The 26034-nt window shown below is 33.3% G+C and overlaps 2 protein-coding genes across 5 annotated transcripts; both read right to left on the bottom strand.

The window, feature by feature from the left end:
- Positions 1–1048: 1048 nt before the first annotated feature.
- LOC127801759 (CDPK-related protein kinase) lies at positions 1049–13194 on the bottom strand. Of its 4 annotated transcripts, none has more exons than XM_052337148.1 (12): positions 12397–12538; positions 11993–12114; positions 10872–11002; positions 10317–10358; positions 10076–10184; positions 8501–8579; positions 8115–8411; positions 7921–8033; positions 4243–4350; positions 4105–4167; positions 3837–4004; positions 1049–1608 (listed from the first exon to the last, which is right to left on the bottom strand). In XM_052337148.1, exons 2-12 carry the CDS (start codon positions 12062–12064, stop codon positions 1468–1470), a joined length of 1323 nt encoding a protein of 440 aa, XP_052193108.1. In that variant the 5' UTR covers positions 12065–12114; positions 12397–12538; the 3' UTR covers positions 1049–1467. The 4 variants fall into 4 exon arrangements, with proteins under 4 accessions (XP_052193108.1, XP_052193109.1, XP_052193106.1 ...); XM_052337149.1 differs by having other exon boundaries at positions 11993–12167; positions 12397–12521; XM_052337146.1 differs by lacking the exon at positions 11993–12114 and having other exon boundaries at positions 12397–13192.
- A 10663-nt stretch (positions 13195–23857) lies between these two features.
- LOC127801705 (uncharacterized) lies at positions 23858–24902 on the bottom strand. The gene is made up of 2 exons (XM_052337058.1): positions 24525–24902; positions 23858–24201 (listed from the first exon to the last, which is right to left on the bottom strand). The coding sequence occupies exons 1-2, from the start codon at positions 24811–24813 to the stop codon at positions 23948–23950; spliced, it is 543 nt and encodes a 180-aa protein (XP_052193018.1). The 5' UTR covers positions 24814–24902; the 3' UTR covers positions 23858–23947.
- Between the last annotated feature and the right edge of the window lie 1132 nt (positions 24903–26034).

The raw sequence follows: 26034 nt of genomic DNA, 5'->3' as shown, positions 1-26034 counted from the left end.
AGCCCATGGCCCCCCTACAAAGGGACCAGGTCGGGCCAGCCCGTGGGCTGGAGGGTCGGGCCGGGCCCTTAGCCCACAGGGCCTAACGGCCCGACCCTTTTGTTTTTCTTTTTTAAAATATTTTTTTTAAAATAATACATATAATATATACATATATAAATATCAAAATAATACATATATAAAAATTAATTTTTTTCTTTTAAAAATATTTTCTATCTTAATTCTTAAGTTTTAAATATTATTTCATTATTTTATATTTCAAAATTCTATATGCCTTATAATTTTTCTTGTGAATTAATATGAAAATAATGTACATATAAAAAGGAGAATGTTTATTTATAATTTAAATATATAAAAAATTTAACTTAAAAATTTTAAATAAATTGATGGTTATTATTTATATATATTGTGAAATTAAATTTTTTAGTATCCAATATCAATAATTACTAAAGAATAACAAAATTAAAAAAAAATGAATAAGGGCCTTATTGGCCCATAAGAGCCTCATGGGCCCGGCCCATAAGGGCCACGGGCCGTGAGCCCAATTTCTTTGGCCCAGCCCAACCCCCCAATGGGGGCCGAGCTCAACCTGGCCCGTTTGAACAGTAACGGGCTAGAGCCCAGCCCATCAGGCCGTCCGACCCTTTTGACATCTCTAATCAAAAGTCTAGTATGTGATTTTTTTTTTTTTATGTGATCGAGGACACTAGCACAAAGAGTTATACAAAAATACCTTAAACTACAAAAATTAAAATATATATATTTTATCAATATTTTACTCTTTGTGCCCTCTAAAAGCCCCTCACCTTTGCTTTCTTTCCTTCTTTTAGTTTTAATTTTTAATCATTTGGGTTTGCATAAAATTAAATGGCATAATTCATTTTGTTAATACATAAAATTGTTTAAAAAGTAAAATTTAATGTGACTGCTACTTAAAAACCAAGACCCAATTTTGACCAAGTTAAATTAATCCTCTACCCTATGATTGAATCTGCAAAACAAATCATGATGTTTCAATTAGGTCGAGATTCATAAAACCCAAACCAACCCCCACAATAATGAACCCTTATATTATAAGTGTCAATAAGTAAAATCAAGCATTTTCAGACGAATCTGTTGCACAATAATAATTACATTAAATCAGAGACACCCCAACTCACAGTGGAATCCTCTTCCAAAATAAATACACTTCAACAGCTACTTGACGGTTTACGCCTAGTATTACTACGACTCTGCTGCCTTTGGCATGAAAATGGGGAGCAAGCACAAGAATGATGAACTCGAACTCGAACTCGAACTCATATTTGGGGGAAAAGCAAACTGTAGTGGGGTTGGTCAAAGCTTTCCAGAGTGCCAAAGCCAACTCTGTATGATGAATCCAAGCTCCTCTGGCTCGCGTTTTTCATCACAGCCATGGAGCACAGGAAAGTCCCAACACTTAGCAGCTCTTTCAAGAGCGCTTAGCCCTTACTGTGCCTTGGTGAGGGTTCGGCTGGATGGACCGTGCAACAATTTGACAAAGCCGTGGAAGCTCAGCTTTCCATCCGTGTGCCGTATCCAGTCATGAAGAACAGCATGAACCGGAACTGAGGGGCCGAGGCTAAGCTCCTGAAACAACCCATCCACCCAACAACTAGGCTCCTTAGTAAGATCACTAAAATCGAGAACCTTTACACTGCAATCAAACAGTCGATACAAGATAGAGAGCCTCATGTAGTCAATTGAACTCGATTCCAAACGCAATGCAAGTATATGGGAAGACTTTAGACCATATCATTCCAATCCAGCACAAGGCAAGTATACTACGGTACAAGAACAATAACAACATATCAAGCCTTTATCCCTTTACGTGGGATCAGCTGCATGAATTGTAAATTTTCATTTATTTCTATCAATTGCTTTATCTTCTATAAGACCCATATATTTAATATCAAACTTAGGTATCTCCCACCAAGTCTTTTTTTTGGCCAAGCATAAAGTTGCCGCAAAGGAAAAGCCAAATCAGAAACAATGCAAATGCTGAAGGTTAATAACATTTTTCGGCAACTCCCCCCAACTTAGACTACGTGTGGCTATCCAACTAGATAGTGCAGAATTCTATAAGTAAACCCAACCTTCACAGGCAAACGTAATGATAGAATGCAACTTTGTGCTTCATGGCAGGTATCTTGTACTTCATGCAACCTTCTTGTACCAATATAATCCAATGGGATGAATAGCAAATTGTTAAGACCAATAACCAGTATGGGCAACAGTAGACTCTATTTGACCAATAAAAACAAGAGAACAAATGGGGTGGGAGATTTCTCCTCCTTGCTTGTTTTTATTTTTATTTTCATTTAATTTTATTTTGTGTCATGGGAAGAGGTGGGGTGAAGCTTTTCTGGAGGTACCAAACAGATACTTTCACTTTTTTCTGTGTACCTTCTCACCCGAATGGAGCATTTTAGCTACTGTAGAAACTACAGAATCATAATAATGCATTCCGAGTCAAATGAGCAGATTTTAAAAGGCACTGCTCTACCTCTTCTGAAACAGCTTTATAGTAAGAAATATTGAGTATCCAGGTTTGTAGAAGCCTAGGTTGTCAATTAATTATTCATTAAAAAAAAAAAAAGAGGTTGATGGAGACGTATCAAGAAAACATAAATTCCTCCCAAGCTTATCTCAATCTAACAGTTCCAGTAACCTAGTCCTCTACATAAATGCATGGTAGAGACAAATAATATCCTTAGAAAGGGATAAAAAATGGTCCACCTCCAACAGATGGGATTGAGGATCATTAACCATGCCAGATCTAAATGGCTCAACTAGGTTATAGTTGAGGTACCATCATTAATCCTTCAATAATATGCAAGAAGTGAAAAGATAAGAAAGTTTGGGCAGAAAGCAGTTGTTAAATGACTTTAAAAAGTTCTCCATTTTTCTTCTCTCTAGATGCATCAGTTTAAGCTAAATCCCACAGGCATAATTGAGATCTAGCAAGCGTAGATAGCATACAAACTGATGATGAGAGTAATAGCATTGGCCACAGCTCAGAAGCTGATAATATAGCCTGTAAATGGGCATCTGTAGGAGTAAAAATTGGTTTGGTTTTTAAATAAGCTTCCAAAAGAAACTCTTGGAAGTCTCTGGGAGGGCAAGAATTAGAAAACCAGGAACTACTCTTCCAACCCCCTCACCCCAAAACACTAAAAAGGGAACAATAAGGAAAGAAGTAAGGAAATGGTAAAGACAATGGGAAAAGAGAAAAGCAAATTACATTTGAGTTGCAGTTTAAGCAAGCATATGAGGGGTGGCCTTGGAACAACAGTAAGTTGCTTCACAGCAACGTAGGTCTCATGGGTTCAAACCACAAAAGCAGGCTATAAACATGCTGATGTAAAACTAGGTGGATGCTATCCTCCCCAGACCCCAAACTGCAAGAGCCTCATGGACGTTCAGGAGAATATATTCATCGATTGAGTAAATCATGTGTTAAAGATAATAGCAAGATTATCTATTATTCTTTGTTATTCCTTCTTATAATCATGCACAAGATCCTTGACTTGTCTTTGGGTCTTTGGCTGTCATATTCTGGTCTGGGAAATGAATGAATTGATAGAAGATTAGGAAACCAATACTTTGCTAGGTCAAAAATGATGATCTCGAAACATTTCAAGCACCATCTACTTTTTAGCACAATCAATTTGCTTCTGGTAAGAAATATAGACCCCCTATATAGACCCCCTTAGCTGAGGTAGGTATTTCCTAGACTTTTGCATATAATGAACTTTGCAATATGAAATAAGCACGAAGTTCATAGATTCTTTCTTGGAAACATAATGAAAACTCACCGAAGCAAGTTCCTCAATGACAATAGCCCTATTTCCATTCTTCTCAAATATTTCATATGCACAACGAGCATGTTGTTCCCACTGATCCAGAGCCTCCAGCTGATGGACACTCAACGCAGCTGCACAAAATTCTTCAAAGTCCATTCTTCTGTATTGTAGTGCATTTAGCTGCCATAGAATTAAAAAAGGAGAAGACAACTAGTTATATTTTTGGGGCAAAACAGGATCATGGAACAGCAATACAAACATGCAGGAGTTATATTATTACCGAGGAAAGGAAATCAGGAATGCGTGACTCCCTTAATGCATCTGTCATGTTTTTCGTCAAGGCCTGCTCAGAACAAAATCAGTTAGAACTTCTATTGCATTCAAATAATTAACCCAGAGTTAGGAAAAGAGGACGAACCATCCTAATACTGTCTATGGTTATGCAGCCATTTTTGTTTGGCTCTAAAAGCGCAAATTGCTCCTTGAGATAGGAGAGTTCATCCACAACCAATGTTTTAGACAATGCCTGTCAGGAAATACATATAAACTGAATGAATGACAGAGCTTTGAAAACCTAAGGTACAAAAGACAAATTCTCAGGTTGGACACGCATTTTAAGAAAGGTTTGGTAGTCATGGAGGGCAGATGAGCTTGGGGGCCAGAAGCACCTAAAGCCACCACAGAATTTCAAGTAGGCCCTATACTTTTTTGGATATCTACCATAAAGAATAGTAACCTGCCCATACTACCCTCCCCTACCCCCAATCTAAAACAGTAAAATAAAAAATAAACAATTATTCCTTGTATATCAGTTTGTAAAAAAACAAAAAAATCTCTCCTAATTAAAAGTAATCTCATCTTAGATATGTTGCTCCATTTCCAACTGAATTTTCTTTTCAATTGTTTTTTCTATTGTTTACATAACTACCGCTATTGCCAAACAGTGTTTGCTATTAATAAAGTAATGCACAATAGAGTAATGTTTAAAGTATAAGTGATCAAAAAATATTAATTGTTTGATGAAACTAATTCTGTATAGATAATCTTGACCCATACAATTAAAGCATTATTACATGTTTCTGAAGTATATTTAACTATATTTGATACAATAATTTCAGTATGCAGTGTTTACTCTGTAGAATTAAGTCTGATACTGCCTCGGAGAGATGCCTTGTATAAAACAACAACGTCAAAAAATGTTTGCATTTGGAAAAAAAAAAATATGTTCCAACATCTGATAAGAGTTATTAATCTATAAATATACAATCTATTTTCTTTTGCAATAACTATTTAGAATGATTACCTAAGACAATGATTACAAGTATGCATGTATCTATGTAATTTCTCTGTTTGCTAGCAAAAAATTTGTCACAAGACCAAATGCTTGTAGGGGTGCTTCAATCAAGTAATTGTGAAAAAAGTTTTGACTTCTTCTCTGAAACCACAGCAGGGACTTTATTGACAAACAATCATTTCTATTACAAATATATGGCATTGGTATGTATATGTTTAATGAGCATCCATTTTCCCCCCATAATATGTGCAAAAGCCGATACCTATATATCATGCCATATATTACAATTTGAAGAACAATTCAATACAACATCCCTTTCCCCAGATGAAAACAAATGCAATTAACTGCAAATAAAGCAACAAAGGACTGGGTCACACAGATTAATAACTTTTGCCTCTATCATGTGAAGTTCTAGAAATCCTAAGAACCATGAATCTAAGAACTCCAAGTAAATTCGTTCTAAAATGTAGGAGATGGATATTACAAGGATATGGCAGCAAGAAATCCTAGGAACCATGAATCTAGAAGCCCAAATTAGTAAGTTTTAAAATGTAGGAGATGGACATTACAAGGATATGGCAGCAAATAAACCTATTCCCAGAAGTTATCTTTTACTCAGAAAAGGATTTATCAATCAAAGACTGTGTCTGAGAAGTGCCTGCTAAGCATTCAGCATTACAAATTCAATTACAAACAATTTTATGCATTTGACATATGTCCAAGAGCATCAAACTTGATGTTAGTGTCCAAGATGCATCTTACATGGACGCAGGTGGCTTTGTATATAGGGGAGGAGGGCGACATTTATTATCAAGGGAAAAAGAGTTAATGTGTAAATACAACTGCATGCATTCATACATATTAGCGCAGATCAAATCAAACTACAATGCTTAAGGTAAAAACAAAATAGAAAGCATATGTACTTTGTTGATAGTAGAAATGATAATATAAAAGATAAAGTTAACATTCCATATAAGAACTTAAGACTGTGTTCTCTTTGTTGTTTTCAACCCATTTTCAATTTTCTAAAACACTCAAAACGCGTTTACTTTGTTTTTTTTAAAAATGCATTTTTGAAAATAAGAAAAAAAAATTGTAAAGAAAACCCAAAACAACTTGGCTCTTTTCAACCAAAATAACCAAAATGCGGAAAATGCACAAGCTTCTGTGACGGCTTCTCTTCTTTCTTCTTTTCTTTTTTTATTCTTCTCCTTCTTGCACGTGCAAACTTCTGTGGCGGCGGCGGCGAGCAACAGTAGAGGCGACGACGGCGAGGATGAGTAGTAGCGGCAACAATGGTGGCGACAAGCAACAGCGGTGACGATGGCAACGAGGACAAGCAATGGCGGTGATGACAAGCAGCAGCAAGGATAAGCAACAGTGACGACGGCATGGGTTTTTTCGTGACCGATGATTGCTTTGTGGTTTCCTTTGAATTTTGGATTGGAATCTCTAGAGACCAAATTTACAAAGGTGGGTTTGTGGGATTTTGATATTTTTTTTATTTATTAATGTATTGGATGATTGATAGTGTATTTAGTTATTGATTTATATATTTAATAACTGATTTTGTGTATGTGTGTATTTAATTATTTTGATTATGCGTGTATCTGATTATTTCGTGTATTTAGTTATTAATTTGTGTATTTGATTATTAATTTTGTGTATGTGTGAAAATTATAGATAAGGTAAAATAAATAGAATTGAAATTTATTAAAATATAAATGAAATAGTGAGTGAAATAGAGAGGAAAATAGGGAGCGTAGTTGAAGCACGTACAATTTTCGAGACAAGTTAAAAATATAGAGTGCATTGTTTATAATATAATAGGGAGTGGGATGGGTTGGAGATTGCTTTAATGGTTATTTTTTTGAATATCATGCCAATATTTTCTATGCTTCTTGTTATGAAATAGGTTATTGTCAAGTTTTTATTTATTGTTTATCTTTCAAATTTTTTCATTCTCACTGAGTTTATTTTCAATTTTTATTTTTATATTTCTTATTTTTTTTGCCAAAATTAATTTATTTTTTGTTTGTATTTTATTTTTGTAACAGGAAAAAAATATTGTAAGATTTACCAACTTCAAAATGTATATATTACTTAATAATATACTAGCATTAAACTGTTCCAATTTATTGAATAATTAAATTAATTAAATAAAATATCATAAAATAATTTATTTTTTTTTAATTTCAAAGTAAACGCGTTTTCAAGTTTTTTATTTTAAGAAATAGTTTTTCAGAATGATAAACAGAACGCGTTTTCAATTTTTTGAAAATATACAATCAAAACAGAAAATTGAAAATGAATTCAAAACTCAAAACTGAAAATTAAAATTCAAAGAGAACGCAACCTAAGCTTTTGGATTAGATGTTAGTTAACAATTCAACATGATATTAGAGAAGATAAAGGTCCTAAGTTCAAACCTTATTACTGACCTAACATTTAAATTGTTACATGTGTTTGGACCAGTTATGCAGGACATGTTAAGAGTAAACATGATAAAATAAGAGATAAAGCTAACACCTTGTATATGCCAGCCACCATAAATTAAATTGTGTTTGGCAGGACAACTTCATGCATTGACTCGCAATTATATTGATGCTTACATTCTGTTCCCGCCTAAGATGTATTAGGAGGAAACTTTGTTAATCATAAGCAGCTGTGGGAAATAAATCAGATTCGTAACCACAACAGGAAGGAATATATTATTGATGCATAATTAAACTAGGTTGAAACAATTATTATAATATAAAGAGGAAACATAGAATTGAATTTCATCTTTAGTGATATACACACCCTCAGAGCAGCCTTACGCAAAGATGAAGATCGCATATATGCCTTCAGTAATCTGAATATATGAACATCAAGAGGGACTTTTACATCATTATAATTCCGAATCCAAGGGTGACCTGCAAACAAAAGATTCTGGGCAGTGCCAAGAGAGGAGTATAGCAGAATTCTAGCATTTTTTGAAGAAAGGAAACACTCACTTAAAGCCTGAGCAGCACTCATCCTCTTCCTAGGATCTTTGCTTAGTAGACGCTTAACAAAATCCTTAGCCTCTGAAGATAAGGAAGGCCAAGGAGCTTCATCAAAACTTGGATCAGCCCTTAGGACTGCCCTAAAAATCCCAGACTCAGTTCGGGCCCAAAATGGGCGACTGCCACACAGAAGAATATATGCTATCACTCCTATACTCCACACATCGGCTTCAGTACTGTAAGATCTGTAAAAGACTTCAGGCGCCACATAGTATGCACTTCCAACAATATCATTGAGTCTTTCATCTGAAGAACAGTAATCACAGAACCTATTCAAACTCCAGCTGAGGAGGAACAATTTATAGAACCAAATCATCTAGTTAATGAGCTCATACCTGGCCTGACAAAATCTGATAACCCAAAATCTATAGCTTTTAACTGGGAGTGCTCATCCTTGGAGACAAACAAAAAATTCTGATCCAGCAATGCATAAGCTCAGGTCACAAAAAAGAATTCACAACCCATATATTCCATGTATTAGAAAGAAAAACAACTAATCTCAGATCATATAATTGGAATACAATGATTAGACTTCAAAGTGTTTTTGTATGTATTAGCTATGTCCTGCTGATACAAAGTAAGACAACTTAAGTTCTCTATCTCTCATTGTTTCTCCAACAACCCCCCCCCCCCCCCCCCCCCCCTCCTCCTCCTCCTCAAGCAAGGCAGCACTTCTCTTTTCCTTATTAGATGTTAAATAAATCTGACAAAAACCCAAAGCACATCCAATATTTACAACATAGTATAAGTGATAATGCACCACCCAGTAACTTGCACATTTCATCTCAATGCCATTTGCAAAAGTTTAAATGGAGAACCTGCAGATTCATATAGCGATATAGGAACCTGGCAAACCAAATGAGAAGAAAACCAAGAATACCAAAAATATATAATTATAAAGCACAGCACTAAACAAGTCAAAAACTTAAATAATAAAGTACACTGATTGGCACATGGCAGTGTCCTTATTCAGTTATATGTCCCTGGAAAGTTTAGCACATAACATATTACCACACCAAGCAACAAAAATCAGGTTCTTCATACAACATTTCACGGAACCAACCATTCTAGTAACCAATCTTAAGCTTCTAAGAAATATTTTTATTTTGCGAGACTGAAAGTTTAAAAACATATTTCACATCTAAATTTACAATCTTTTAAAATTTTGATGATTTTACTTGGACAGCTGAAGTTGCACCGAAGTATGAGTTCTAGATCTTTTGTCAGACCAAATAAGTAGGTACCACAGGTAGAAGTCAGCAGGTACTTACGCCAAAAAGCTTAAAACAATGTTGGTCAGCCAAATAATAATAATAAAAGAAGTTAAGTTTGCTTTCACCAGAATAGGAGGTGGGCCAACAATACTTACAGCAGGGGTTCTTTCAGGAACAGTAAGATTGATTGCATTATGATTTATGAATGTGAACCATAACCCTGTAAGATTCTAATTGCAGTGCTATTATACAAATGTCACAAATCTCATCTCAGCCATAGCCAAGTGTATTTGTGTTTGTATTTTATCCAATCAGTTAGAAATGAAATATCTATAATGCCAACTAAAGGGAGCAAAGATCATAGCCCAAAAGCTGGGATTAGGAGTCCACTTTACCAAGATTTAGCTAAGATGGTCTCAACCATATAAATTCAAAGGAATGGGGTATTACAAAACAATAATAATTAGCTTAAACAGATGCTTGGTGAGGCCCATGCTTAAACAAAGACAGGTGAAGGTTATAATTCCACCATATGAAATGTTTCTTCTGCACCCAGTCCTTCAACTCGCTCAGTGTTTTTTTTTTTTTTTTTTTTTTTTGGGGGGGGGGGGGGGGGGGCGGATATATAAAGCTTCTAATGCCTTTCAGGAAAATAAAAATAAAAATGAAAAGGATGAATCCAGGAACACATTTCACCTCTGGTTTTAGATCCCGGTGTACAACACCTTGGAGATGACAAAATGCAACAACATCTAAAATTTGTACCATGACAGCCTTTGCATCATCCTCAGAGTATTTCCCACCCCTGCAGACGCGAACAAGAATATCATTATTACTCCATAAACAAATAAATGAAGAATGGGGAGGACAATTAAACTCAGTAAAGAATCCCCATAAAAGCTGAAATAAAATTTTAAACATACTAATCAAGAAGCACCTTGAGAGTATTCTATCCAAAAGTTCCCCTCCCGCACATAACCTGAAACATGCAACAAATAATTAATCTTCATCTAACAGGAGATGTACATGTCTGCAGTTTCTTATTCTTTCTTGTTTTTTTCCTGCTATCGATGACAACCTGCAACAACCAACCCTTCAGGTGTGCACTGAGTAAACTTAACAGGCAAATACAATAGCCCACAAACCACACACACCAAGTAAGCACAACAATACTATGTGAAAGCTTGCCCCCAGAAAGGTTTGGACATTGGTCGCAAAGAAGGCCGCTGTAGGTTTGGACATAGGTTTGGGGCATTGCAAAATTTCTAGTCATGCCATTGTTTTAAGATAAATGTGCAAGAGAGGATTTTTATCAGATTACATGCTTGCACTTGATACATGACAGCACTTGGAACAAGACAAAACATAAGATGCCAAGCATTTCCTTGAATCTATAGTTTACCTTTTATTTAGTAATTAATTCATATAGAAATCACACAACCTAGAAATTTAAAGACAAATCCCGAACAACAAGCCATTACTCCAAGCTTACTCCATTACTATATAGACATTATCATGGTCTTCAAATGCATCGTAGAATTGCACGAGATTGTTGTGTCCTTTTAATGCTTGCAGTATCTTCACCTCCCTTCTAACATCCTCAATTGCAATAGCCGATGTCATCTGAGGATAAAATCAGAATCTCTACTGAATAAACCACAATAAAGAGTAATATTTATCCTAGAAATCATAAAATCAATTGAGAATCATCACTTTTTTACCACACTGTACAAATACTAAGAAAGGACTCTGCAGAATAACAACTTCAACTACTAAAATCTATTGCAGCAGAAATGGGTAACCAATGCACGAGAGTCCCAACAGATATTAACAGCAGAGGACATTTTTGCTAATGGAACAAGTGTATAACAGCCAAACACTTCCAATAGCTTAATAGCACATTATTAGATAAAAAGCAATTTAAGCTAAAGTAAATTAAGAGTTTCCAAAATCCAAATGTAATTTAGAATGAGTATTAATATTTTCATTTATAATAAAATAATAGATTAGTAAATCATTTTGTGTATGCAAAACATTCTATTGCAGGGTGTACTGCAATTAGATCTTGAATTGGAAAGTCGACCAATTAAATCCACTGAACATGTTCTTCACCATACATCCATTATTGAGTTGTACTGTTCAGCTGTCAGCACGAATTTACAAAAGATAAAAAGACAAGTAACAGAATCATTAAAGACAAATAACAAAATCATTAACAATACATAAGTATACAGTAAAAATGGTAATGGACCCGGTTTGGATCATGGTTTCCATCCCCGTCTCCGCCCCATCATTCTCAAATATTCTTCCCATCTCGTCCCAACGGGTAATATGCTTTATTCCCTATCTCTATCCCATTCGGAAGGTGAACCTACTAATTAAATTTATATGCTTTATTCCCTTAAAATTAAATTTACTATAGATTGCATGAACATAATTAGAATAAATTAGTTACTTTAGGTACGAAGAGTGACAAAACAAACTTACTTTTAACACTTAAAAGACAAGAGCTTGCCCCTTAAAACAAAACACTTTTTTGAAGTTGTAATATAAAATTAGACAACAGGTTAGAGCATATATAAGAATTGGTTGGGATGGATAGGGGAACCATACCCGCCCAATCCGTCCACTAACAGAAAAATTTTCCTCCCCGTTCCTTCCAGTCAAACAAGTGAAATTTGCCATTCCGAGCAGGTTTTAATGGTAGCCATCTGGCTAAGAACAAATTGCCCTTCCTGATATTCAGCATATCAACAAAATGTTCTTCGGTTCCCAAAACCAGTAAAAACTGGAACAGATACAGGCTAGGAAGCATGAGATCCAATGCTTGACACCTCGTGACATAAAAAGCAATGCCAGAAATGATGCAGAAGAGAAGAATTGCAATCCCCAGAGTCATACGCACAAGTAACTCCGCCTATGGATTTCTATCTACTTTCGGCCCCAAGTCCAAGTAGCGTAAAACTCGCAGGATAAAACAAACAAATGGAGAGAGAGAGAGAGAGAGAGCGGGAAACCTTGGCTTTGGGGATGACTTTGACGGCGACACGTTGTCCCTTGAGGTCGCCCTTCTTAGGCATGGCGGAGCAAGTGTACCCGAAATGGCCTCGCCCCACCTCCTCTCCAACTTCATACCGGCTAGTAAACTGTTTCGAGAACCCGAAGCTCTTATCGAGCGCCGCCGCCTCGCCCTCCTCCCCATCTGCTATCGCCGACCCGCTCCCCGGCTTCGCCCAGCCGCGCCGCCGCGCAAGCACCGCCTTTATGTGCTTGGCTGGTGATGGCGGCGGGAAGGCCCGCCTGAGCAGCCTCCGCGGGGTGGAGTTAGCGCTTGCCGACGACGGCGCGGGCGACTTCTTGGACAGAAAGTAGCGCGCCGGGCTGGGGCTGTAGAAGGGGAAGAAGGGCGACTTCTTCACTGCCGCTTCGGTGGCATCATGATTATCGACGTTGGCGGGCGTTACAGGAGGTCGGGGCTCCTCCTCCTCCTCTGGGGCTCCGGCAGAGGGGTGTCTGGTGGCGTAGGGGTTGGGTTTGGTGGGGGGCTTGGAGGTGCAGATTCCCATGGCACCCCTCCGCGTCTCAGAGGTCCGATGGCATTTGGTGCAAATTCAGTTCATGGGATCCAATCGCAGGGCCTTCCTTCCACTTTGTTGTTCTTCACGCAGAGAGAGAGAGAGAGAGAGAGAGTAATAATGAGAACAGGAAACAGACGAGAGGAAAGCTTTTTCCTTTCGTATGAGAAAGAAAGAGATTCCTATCCTCCCATTATCACTCGCTCAGAAAGAGAGAAGAGAGAGGAAGAAGACAGACGACAGAGCTTTTTTGTTTTTGTTTTTGTTTTTTTTTTTTTTATGGCTGCGATATCCCGAAGCCACGTGGTATCCACATGTTCTCACAGGCTGCCTCTTCTATGAAAATATTATTTTTAGTATATTTATATATTAATATATTATTTTTTAATATACTAATGCATGAATGATATTAGAGGCATTACAATTCAATGTTTAAATAATATTTTTTAATTATATATTATTATAATTATGACTCAAAATTTAAATTCACTTATAATTGAATTGTGATGGTAATTAAGATTTTAAATTTAACTATAATTATAATTTTGATAAATTCAATTTTAATTAGAATTTATTTCATTTAAAGAAATATATTCTTGAATTATCTTATGATGATGATTTAGATCTATAAATTTGTATTTAATATTATGTAATTAGTTACAATTATATCACTATTATTGTATTAATTTTATCATAATAATATTTTATTCTTTTTATTTGTGATTTTTTTAACTTAAATTTTTCACGTAAAATTATATGTTCATTTGTATGATTGATAACTTAATTATAATTTATTTTTTGATCCAAAATCCTAACCTACACTATTCATTTTTAAAATTTGTATTATGTAATAAATATTCATTTTATTTTAATTTTCATCACATTTATTAGATTATATTTTTTATTAAATTGCAGCTATTCTTTTCATTTTTGTCAAAGTATATTAACAAAAATAGCATAATATACGTTAATATAAACCTTAAAATCACCTAATATTAGTATTGTTACCAATATACAATAATACATTTTTTTGTGCAGAAGAGTGTCCTTGATCAACGTGGTCTAAGAGACCTCAAAGTTTGCCGCACAAACTCTTCAATACTTAAGTCAATTTTTAAAGAATGTATAGATTGTAAAGAAAATAAAATTATAGGAGATGTGGAATTATGAGCTTAATTTTGCTAAAAGATAAGTCTCCCATTTATAAGAGGAAGATTGAGAGCTAGAAAGAAAACCACAATTTTTAGTAGGTATTTTGGGCTCTCTTTTAGATTTGTAAGTGATAATATTAGAGGTTCATAAAAATTTTTTGAATAGCAATAATTAAGTAACTCATGAATTCTCGAAAGAATTTCTTAAAGGCCTCAAGAGAGACTTATAGGTGATGTCCTGAGAAGATCTCTTAAAAGTCTCGAGAGAGACTTTAGAGTGAGGTCACTTGATGATTTTTACCTTTAGTCATTTACTCTTGGTCACTCGACTGATACCTCTCGAATTTTTTAATCATCCAATAATTTTGTGTCGCTATGACTTGTTTCTATAAATATCTTCTTTTGATAGGCTTTTTGGGCTTTTTTTTCTTTAGAGTTGGGCCCACTTTATTAGACACAACAATTAAAATTGATCTTAATACCAAAATCAAGTGATTTTGGATGTTAGATTAATATGGGTAATGCTATTAGGACAATAATTCAATAGTAATAAATTTATCTTACTTTAGTTTTTAAGTAACTCATTATATAAATTGACGAAAAATAAAAATAAAAAGTAATTAAATTTTAACAAAAAATCAAAATTTAGTCACTGTAATGACAAAATTAAAATATAGTAATGAATTTATTATAGGGGCATATTATAAATAAAAATAATAATAATAATAATAATAAATAAATAAAATATAAAGGACAGGGCATGGCAATGATAATGGATTGGAAACAACAAGAGAGAACAGTCAATTTTATTAAAGTGGTCTTGTTTTGGAGTGTCACTACTCACTACAGCTGCCCTTAATTAGGCCGTGGATGGATTAGCCATCTTTTTGTGACCACATATTGTTTCTAATGTGACTAATGGGTCATATTCACACTCATTTCTAAAATCTCTTCTTCCCTCTCATTACTATAATAATAATAATATTATTTTTAACTTTATAAAATAATTCAAATTGATAATTTTACTATATAAAATGTCCAATATATTATTATATTATGTAAATAAAATTAACATAACGACATATTATGCATTTCGTACCACAAAACTATTCATTTAAACCATTTTATATTATCAAATAGCATTATCCTTCACAACAAGTAGTAATAATTTTGTATCTTTGTTTCTTATTCCATTCTATAATTAAAGGAAAGCTCCCTAAGCAGGGGCGAGTCAGAATTTTAATTTAATAGAGGTGAACTTAAATACAAAAAATATAATTTTAAAAATAAAATAATAATATTATTATTAAAATATAAAAAAATATAGCATTTCACACTATAAATTACAATTGTTCAAGAAAGTTATCTTGAATATTTGAGTCCCTAGACTCGTTATAACCACAAAAGGCTAGTTCTTAGCGTAGAAGAAGTCGAACATAATCAATTGATGCATTTAGACAAATTCAATAATTACACCGTATTTGTTCTAACTGCCTAAAGAAAACTATTTTAATATTTTGTTCTTGATTCATTAAGACCTCACAGTTGTTTCGAGGTTTATGGTGTGCACTATTGGTATTTCTAACATAAACTTAAAGTTTATATTTATTTTTAAATTTATTGAACACTTATTTCATAAAAGAATCACTGCCTCTTTATTTTCTATTATGTGTTTTAAAAAGATAATAGTATAAGTAAAATGTGACGTCTTTACTTATACTATATTCTAAGCAATCATTAAATTCATTGAACCAAACTGAAATGAATCGTTTTGATTTCAAAACTGACACAAAACTCTTTACAAGTAGACTATTTTAATTTGATCTCGAAGATTAACATTGTAATCCATTATTAGAGTTATTAGCTTAGGATTTATAGGAAGTTCTGCAACATCAATTTGCTCAATACTTGCTTTGTTAACCTGTTTATTTTTTTCAATATAAATTTCCTCCATACTTGTTTTTTTTGCTTCGCAATTTTCTTCAATACTTTGCTTTCTTTACATCATCATTGTAAAAAAATAAAATTATAAGCAAATTGTAAAAAATGTTGTGATAGTTACTACTGGGTCATTATATACTTGCTTTTTTTTTATTTCTAATAATAAATTATAATATAACTTTCTTTATTTTCATTTATAAACCATTATAAAAAATATTTTTTTTTTGAAAAAATCACGTGGCTCCACCACTATCCCTAAGGTCTACACTTTAGATATGATGCATGCATATGAAAACCCTAAATTGGGATTTTTTTTTTAATTTAAATTTTAACAATTGGTCGGTGTAATAATAAGAGGTTTTAATATAATGACTCTTGTTATCTATTGTTAAAGTGATTTCATCGTATTGAATTCTTTTTGATATATTTCCCCAAAAGCATATGGTCTTGACCTTTCCAAGTGCCCCCAAAGAACTCCAATATCACGTGAAACCCCACCACTTTTTAATCCCTTTTGCACCAACTTTTCCCTTTTCTACCAACCTTTTGTAAATTTATTCACAAAAGGGACCTCAAGATGGTTAGATGACTTTGAAAATTTAAAAAACTTGATTTTCCTCTAAAGAAGGGGTAAGATTTTGTACAAAAATAAAGAAATTTGTTTATTTTTTATAAAATTAAGAAGTCTCAGGCATAATATTAATCATATTATGCAATATTTGTTATATAAATTTTATGCTTTCAATAATCTCTGTCAAGGGTTTATTATATTTGATGATGGTATTTGAGATTGATCATTACAATTTTGTTCGATGTGAGAACTTATAATAAGGGTTCCCCTGACATAACTTCTAATGCTCAAAAGTTAGTATAAGTTTGTTGATTTACTTGTTAAGATTCTTTTTTTATATATATAAACCAAGTGAACTAGGATACTCAAAATTAATTATGAAATTCTTGTGCTCAACTATCTTGAGCTTAAGGCGAAGCCATCAAAATGGATGAAGATAGCTTTAGATTTGAATTCTTCAAAGATAAAGTGAGTTAAGATATTTGGAGTCATCTCTAGTATTCCTTTCGATATTCTTGATTTCTATTTTCTCAAATTAGAGAAGACTTCATCAGATCATTATGTATTTAGTTATCCCAACATAGCAACAAATTCTTCAAGTCAAAATTGTCTATAGATCTTCAAGTCCAGTTATTTTGGACTACACCAATAAAAGTCAAAATCTTTGAAATTAAGATTCAAGAATTAAATTTTAATATTTATCTTTCAAAATTTGACATGAGTAAGAAGATATCAATCTATTTTTGGGCTCTCCAAGTGATGCCATTGTTGGAAAAATGGAGAGAGTTTGAGAAAGTTTTCAACCCAATTCATGATTGTGGAAGGTAAGCTATGAGGATGTCACTGCAGTACTGTAGTAGATCATGAAGATGTCTACTGGACCCCCAACAAAAAAATAAATAAAGACACCACCCAACTTGACTGCCATTAATCCCTCCCACTTTAATTGGTGCAGTTAATGAATGCTCATAATAATTAAAGTAAGCGCCCCCCCAACACCCCCCCAATTCAAAGACCTTTTCCTAGTGAGTGAAGAAGTGAAAGGCTTTAAGGGCAGTTGGTTGGTAACTTAATTAAAACCCATTAGTATTCTTTCTTTAGTAATGAAACTATAGATAGGCTTAGATGCATTCATACCTCTAAATAAGATTTCAAAATTATTATTATTGTGATGTATAAATGGGAAATAAATAAGCTTGGAGAGGGCGGCAATGAGCAGGTGATGATGATGGACCACTCATGCTGTGCAGTGCAGCCATGGCTGATGGGCCCATATTCAAAACCTCAAAAAGAGGGCAACTGCAGATATGATTTAGGGTGTTTTTAATTGAAATCAACCAAATGACTTTAGGCATTCCATTATATATATATATATATATATGATTTTGAGATTATCACCACACATCCTTTTAAAATCTTAATTTTAATATTTACACTTTAAAACTGTATATGCAAAAGAAAGACATATTATCTTAAAATTTTGATATTGAGATTGTACGTATAAGAGAATGAGACAAAGAGAATGAGACAGGATTAGGTCTTCTAATTTAGCCTCGAACACTTTAATCAATAAAGTAAAGATGGTTATGAGTATGACTATAGTTCCATATAGACAAGACCTAATAGAATTGAAGTACAATGTTATACTTGGAGGGAGTTCCTATCTTATAGAGTGATTGAGACGAGATACTCGAAGTGGATTTCAAAATTCCTAAGCTTATGTCTTGTAAGTTTTGGGAGGATTTTTGGGATATGTTTAGGATTGGACCATATTCTCCCCATTTATGTCGTATCTTTCGAGATTTGCATCGGATCTTCATCTTAACACTAGCATGTGTCTCTCTTTATGAGGTAAGACTTATCTATTAATTTTGTTTGGAGAAGACAAGATGTAGTATCCCCCTGAAAGCTTGAGATTTAAGTACCAGACAAACTTGGTTCGATTTCTTTAAAAAAATATTTGATAATTTTATAGTGTCATATCATATATATAACTCATTTCAATATCAAAATTAAAAGTTTGAACTTGAAAAATCCACTTATGTATCATTTTTCTTTTTTTAACTTTTGTATATTTTTTTCATTTTTAATTAAAAATAAATAAGTAATTCAAATATTATTTGATAATTTTGGTTTAGATTTTATTCCATTCCATCTTCATTTCCTCCACAACTGCCCCCCCCCCCTTGCTTTGTGTGGCTTTCAATAGCATCTTCCTATAAAGACTAAAAGCCTTTGGAGGGTTGACCTATTTATTAGGGGATGGGATGTCAATTAGGGTAATTTATGAAGATGGTGGACTAGACAGGAGGCCCTTCACCCTTTGACAAGTATAATTCTAACTGTCAATTAATATCTCTGGCCAAGGTCTTAATTAAGTAGCTTTCATTTATTTTAATTGAATTACATCAGATGGTCCACTATCTAAATTCTTTAATTTTAATTTTATTTTAATGTTTAGTGACACACATAAATATTATAAATTATTGCTAATTTTAAATATAATAATTATTATTAATTCATATTTATTATTATTATTATTATTAATTTATTTATAGATATAGTATTCTTCAAAATTATTTTAAATCGATTGTGTTGGGCCACACCAAGCCCAAGCGAGTTGGGCCGCCCAAAGCTAGCTGCTAGGCCAGCCTTTCAGGCTTAATTTTTTCAGTTTTTTTTAATTAACAAGAAAAAACATTAAATAATAGATACAAAGGTAGGTTAATAATTTAATTTTAAAATTTATTATGTTTATAACGATTAATTCTTTTATTATTTGCTTGGCTGGAGGCTGGAGGGGGTGGCAGGCTCTGTTGCGGGCTCCTTTTAATAAATATAATCATGTATTTATTATATTTTGTTTTTAATATTTTAATAATTTTATTAGTAATTAAATAATTTAAAATAAGATAGATTTATTATTAACTAATAAAATTATTTAGATGTTAAAAATAATATGTAACAAATGCACAATATCTAAAAATAAAAATGCATTAATTGGTGCCCAATTATTGCCTTTAATGAAGGATTAGCATAACCCTTTTAAGAAACAAAAGAAGTATTTTACCTATTTAATCCTTCAATTTTATAACAAGAAAAGAACAATTTTATGTAAATGTGGAATATTAGTTCGTTAAATTATTCAAAGAAGTTGTTAGTAGCTACTTGGTCTAATTGTACAGTTTATTAGAGTAGTTTCTTAATTTGGAATAATATCCACGTGTCATGCTTATTAGTTGTATATAAATAGAAGGTTAGGGTTACATTGTGAGTTGCATAACCCTAATAATAGCTTTTTTCTATCTTTTTTTCTTTCTCTTTGTGATGTTTGATAACTGATTAACATCGTACCAGAGCGCCAATCACGGGGATTTGGTTAGTTTGAGAGCTAATTTTTTTCTTCTTTCGTAGCTTTAGTTTTTTCGATCTTAGTTAGGAGTCTCTCTCCTTTTTTTTTTTTTTTTTTCCTCCTTGAAAAATAAGTTATTTTATGGGTTCTAGTGAAAGTGTTGTTACAATAGGAATGGTGAATCGAAACCCTAACATTGCAGTAAGAGATCCTCCACAGCTTCACACTTCTGATCATCCAAGCATGATCTTGGTCTCAACTCCGTAAATTGGTGCCAATTAAAGATCATGGAATAGGACAATGCAAATTACCCTTGGAGCTAAGAACAAATTAGGTTTTATTGATTGATGGAAGGGTACTAATTCGTGATGAATTTGAGCTTCGGAAGGGATGCCATTACATGGCCACTTCCTAGTTGTTGAATTCGATATCAAAAGATCTCGTTGATGCCTATATCTACACAACAAATACCAAAAAGGTTTGGGATGGTATCGCTAAAAGATTTGGAGAAAGCAATGGCCCTTTTGTGTATCAACAACTTCAACGTAAAATTGTATCTATCACTCAAGATAATCTCTCAATTTCAATTTATTATACTCAATTGAAGAAACTCTAGGATGAGTTAAGTGTAGTGGAACCTTTACCCATTTGTTCTTGTGGAGTTAAGAAAGCTATCACTAAAATCATAGACATAAACAAATTGATGCAATTTCTTATGGGACTAAATGATGGTTATGACCAGGTTAGGAAGGATCGATTTACTAACAAGTGCTAACAAAGCTTACTCCATAGTATTGAGGGTGGAATCCCAATGCCAAGTAATTTCCTTTTTAATTAATATTAGTGAAGAATTGACTTTCCTAACTGAAGAGTACTGAGGCACTAAGAGAGACCAAAAGAAATTTAAGAAAAAGGGTTTTGTGATTATTGAAATTGCCATGGGTAGGCTTGACCATGGTTTGGTTCAAATCATGAACTAGACTAAAATCGTTTTTCTAAAAATTGAATCGAAATCATTTTTTCGATTTTTGTTCAAAAACCAAAATTGGAACAAAAGACTTACGATTCGATTCCAATTCCTAAAAATAAGGAATTGGAACTAGAACCTGTTCAAAACATTAAAAAACAAATTAAATAAATATAAAATATTTAATACAATACACAATAACCAATACTTTCAAAAATAATTTCGATTAAGGTAAAGAGATTACAAATTCAAATGATAAGTGAATTACGTGTGACTTTGATTCCTTTAAACCCCAAAATAATACGTATGTAACTTGATTTATATAAATTAAGTTCAAACATTTTTTTTTTATTAAATCAGTACAAATAAGAACCAGAATTATTAGAAACTAAAACTGAACTATCAGGGAACTGAAACTGAAATTATCTATAAATGGTTTGATTTCGATTCCATCAGAAAGTGAAATTGGAACTGCAAACCAAAGTCGTCAATTTTGAAACTGTGGTCAATCCTAGCCATGGACATATAAGGGAACTTGTTTCAAGCTGGTTGGTTATCTAGATTGGTATGAGAAATACAAGAACAAAGACTCTTCACAAAAATTGATTGCCAATGTGACCCACAAAACAAACCCAACCCTTGATACACCTCCAGAGGAACTTGGGAATTCAATTGCTATTGCCTTTCTCATGATACTTAAAACTAGTGCTTGGAATCTCAACCTCAATACTCCCTTGACCAACTTTGTTGGTAATTTCAAACCAATAAAATTGTGTATACTTGACTCATAGATTCTTGACAGTGATGCCACATCACATATCATAAAAAATTGTTCACTTCTTTCACATCCTTTCAAGCCACATTTTCATTCATTTGCTTAATGACACCACGACACAAGTATGATTGACTCAATTAAACTCTATTATTACACTCAGTGACGTTCTATATATACTTTCTTTTTATTTTAACCTTTTGTCAATTAGTTTCACTTCCTTGCACACCACATTTCCATTCATTTGCTTAATCACACCACCACGGTTGTGACATAAGTATAATTGACTCAATTAAGCTCCATCATTACACTCGATGACGTTCTATATATATATATTTTTTTTTATTTTAATCTTTTGTTGGTTAGTAAGTTATTTCATGACTTTTACTTGCAAATAATTTTGTTTTCCTTATCCACGACCTGATAACTCATGAAGTACTAATTGTGGGAAAAGTTGAAGGGAGACTATACAAGATGGACAAGTCTAGTTTCTTCACCACCACAATTAATTAATTTCTCACAAAGTTTGGGACACTCAAACATTTCACCTATATTTACCACACTCTCTGCTTACAGTTAAACCAATAAAGAGAATTAATTATTATTTTTCCACTATTTTTGTGGCTACCACTTTACAACCTCATAAAGCATTGACTACTGTTTCCAATTATGGAATGTGACATAATAGATTAGGCCATCTCCCTGCTTTATTCCATTCCATCTTCATTTCCTCCACAACTGCCCCCTGCTTTGTGTGGCTCTTCAATGGTATCTTCCTATAAATTAAGATTAAAGTCTTTGGAGGGTTGACCTATTTATTAGGGATGTCAATTAGGGCAATTTAAGAAGACAGTAGAGTAGACAGAGGCCCTTCAGCCTTTGACTAATATAATTCTAATTGCCATTTAATACCTCTGACCAAGGTACTTAATTAAGCAGTTTTCATTCATTTTAATTGAATTACATCAGATGGCTCACTACCTAAATTCTTAATTTTAATTTCATTTTAATGTTTAGAGATTATTGCTAATTTTAAATATAATTACTATGAATTCATATTTATTAATTTACATTATTATTAATTTTGAATAAAATAATTATAAATTTATGTGCATCATATTAGTTTGTCAAAATTATTTATTAAATTTATTTATAGATATGGTATTCCTCAAAATTATTTCAAATTGATTGTGTTGGGCCACGCCAAGCCCAAGCAAGTTGGGCCGCCCAGAGTTAGCTGGACTCTGGAGGCGGTGGCAGGCTCTGTTGCGGGCTCCTTTTAATAAATATAATCACGTATTTATTATATTTTATTTTTAATAGTTGAATAATTTTATTAGTAATTAAATAATTTAAAATAAGATAGATTTATTATTAACTAATAAAATTGTCTAGATGTAAAAAAATAATATGTAATAAATACACATTGTCTAAAAATAAAGCCCATTAATTGGTAGCTAATAATTGCCTTTAAAATAAATGATTAACATGTTATAAATTAAGTGATATTTTAAATAATTTTTTAAAACTTTCAATCCTACGTTGATACTTACAAATATTTTCACTTATTTTTATATTCATTCTCTTCACTACCAGCCTATGAAACTTCGTGCATGAAATTGGGTTAACCCAAGGCAAAATTGAGAATTTGCCTCCCATGCACGCGAAATTCTACACACAATCAATACAGTCTCCTATTGATTTCTTCTCCAACGCTACCATCTTTTGCCTATAAATATGGCCTCCCCTACAGTCATGAAATACAAAATATTCAGTTATATCAACATGTTTTTATTATTACTATTTGTTGAGTTCTTTTATTTATTACTTGATACATTTTTTTTTTGTTTCCAAAACTATTAGTGCACACCTACTTTTGAAAGAAATTGTTATATCTTGAGAGGATAGCACCTTCGACTTTTGCACAGTTTGAAAGGTGAAAATTATCCTTAATCGAGAGTGACGTTGGTCATATCTCAAGTTTTTTTTATCGTTTATTGTTTATCATTGACTTTTCTTACAACATAGCATTAGTCTTTGAAGAGAGGAGAAATATTTATACATTTATTTGTATTTTATCTATTTAAACCTTAAATTTTATGATAAGAAAAGAACAATTTTCTAATTTCTACAAACACAATCACAAACATAAGACAGATTACAACATTATTATTAATTCATTTCGGAACAAAATTTTATTGAAATCAAACTCATAATAATAAAGCCTCCGATGATATAATTAGCGGCGGCAGAGCGGCATGACGAAGAACTTCATCATGCCCTGATTGCAGTGGACGCCGTCGCGCTCGCCGCACGCAAAATAGTGGGGCTGCCACCTTCTCAGAGTGAACTCGAAGCCGGCGCCGCCGCCTTGCGTCGGATCCGCCACCAGCTTCGCTCTTTTCAGGTCACAGTTCAAGAAGCTCCAGAAGTCTGGGAGCAAGTACACGCTGTGAGGATGATTGCTGCCGCTGGGAGGATCATACTTGAACACTGCAACCACCATACGTGCATCATGTATTACTATATATATATATATATATATATTATACAAACAACCCCTGGAGATGGATTATTCTTGCTTATAAATCACAACTGTCTTTAAATTATACTAGATGTAAGATTGTTTCCCTCAACACACAATAGGAAAAATAGTCCAATATCTAAGTAAATTATAAGAATTAAGTCATGGCTTATAAATAAAGAGCCTCACTCACTCAATTCTCACTAAATAAGATAAATATAGGACATGTTATATAGTATCCTTAAGCTATATATATATATATGTTGATATGTCATTACGCTTGCTTACTTACCGAGAGTGTCATTGAGATAGAAGGGGCCAATTTTGAGAGCCCAGTCAGTGTAGTTGAAGCCAAATTGCCAATTCTTGGAGCCACCAACAATGATCCTGCTGGGAACTCTGGTGGTGCCATTGTGGTGCCTGTGGAACCAGTCCGTGTGGTTGAAGCCATAGTTCCAGTACTGCCACAATGATTCACTGCTCCTGGTGCTCTTGCTGGCCATGCCAACTGCTGCCATGGAATTGGAAGCCATGAGGAGGAACATGAGGATCAGCAGCCCTTCTCCACGTTTCAAACCCATTTCTGATCTCCTTGTTCTTTAATTTCTTTTGCTGAGTTGAAGTTGATGGAGAGAATATTAATTTGATGGTGGAAAAGGGAGGAGGGACTGAAGGGTTTATATAGGAAGAGAGACGTGAGCTGAGGTTGCCATGCCAGCCTGCCTGCCTAAATATGTCAACCCTGCACTTTCAGCAATTGGGTTGGTAAAGGATGGAAAACAAACACATTTTGGGATTACTTTGATTCATAATAGTCTAGTCGTCTACCACTTGGGATTTTTTCTTTTGAGAAAGTTAATGAATTTTTTAAATTGTGAGGTGTCAAAATTTAATTGGATAAAGTGTTAAATACTAAATTTAATTAATTAATAAAACATTAGCCTTGAAGTGAACTTGAAAAGGCATTAAGTATCTCAAACTTTACCCGTCAAGTTGTTAATTAAAACCCACAACTTCAACCTTTTTATCTGTATATATATATATATATATATACACTAGTTAAACTTTAACTAACAAAATCAAGATTTTATTTTCTTTATTAATCACATGCCTGCAAATCTATGAGAGCAACTTGATTACAATCTTTCTAACTTTACAATTCTATCATAGAAGCCGATTTACAACTTCAAACTTTTGCGCCATCAACAAACAAAGACATTAAAATATCATCACTCAATTGAGTAAGCATACTCCTTTTCTATATCCATAATTGTTACGCATGCAGAGAATATTGCTAAAATAGTTAGCAAAAGAAGAAGAAGATAATACTATCAAATTAATGTGTCATAATAGTTTAATAGTAATCTTTTATTTGTATAACGTGAAACTTTAAAGACGGTCATAAAAATAAAAATGAGTAGATGTCAAAAGTGTATCCTAATTCAGAGTTAAAATATGATAGTTGTACAAATAATTAAGTTATCGAAAAAATAACTAAAAACACCAAATAACAAACATATCATCGCCTAATTTGTCACTACTGCCTCTAAAATAAAACTCAATCAGACTTCATAAAATCTTGACTTCTCTAATCTATGGCGCCTTAATAATTAATGATAAAATCCGATCGAACTTCAGATAAAATTCAATTTAATTACTAGACTTATCATACCGATGGTACACATAACACACTCCTTCAGAGTTTGGTATCTGTCATTCTCAAAATGAGGATTTGCAAGACTCCATAACCCAAAAGGGGGGTATTTTTCATTGGATTAATAACACCAGAGGTCAAAGCAGAA

Source organism: Diospyros lotus, chromosome 5, assembly GCF_014633365.1.
Source record: "Diospyros lotus cultivar Yz01 chromosome 5, ASM1463336v1, whole genome shotgun sequence".
NCBI classification, from domain to species: domain Eukaryota; kingdom Viridiplantae; phylum Streptophyta; class Magnoliopsida; order Ericales; family Ebenaceae; genus Diospyros; species Diospyros lotus.
Note: the sequence above shows the minus strand (reverse complement) of the source record. Positions and strands in the feature narration are given on the sequence as shown.

Excerpts from the sequence above, each read along its gene's own strand:
- LOC127801705 (XM_052337058.1), bottom strand. The coding sequence starts at position 24,813 with ATGGGTTTGAAACGTGGAGAAGGGCTGCTGATCCTCATGTTCCTCCTC. Across the intron at positions 24,202-24,524 it reads CTATCTCAATGACACTCTCG|TGTTCAAGTATGATCCTCCC; the intron begins GTAAGTAAGCAA and ends TGGTGGTTGCAG.
- LOC127801759 (XM_052337146.1), bottom strand. The coding sequence starts at position 12,945 with ATGGGAATCTGCACCTCCAAGCCCCCCACCAAACCCAACCCCTACGCC. Across the intron at positions 11,003-12,396 it reads AAGTCATCCCCAAAGCCAAG|ATGACATCGGCTATTGCAAT; the intron begins GTTTCCCGCTCT and ends TTTTATCCTCAG. Across the intron at positions 8,580-10,075 it reads ACCGGGATCTAAAACCAGAG|AATTTTTTGTTTGTCTCCAA; the intron begins GTGAAATGTGTT and ends TTGCTGGATCAG.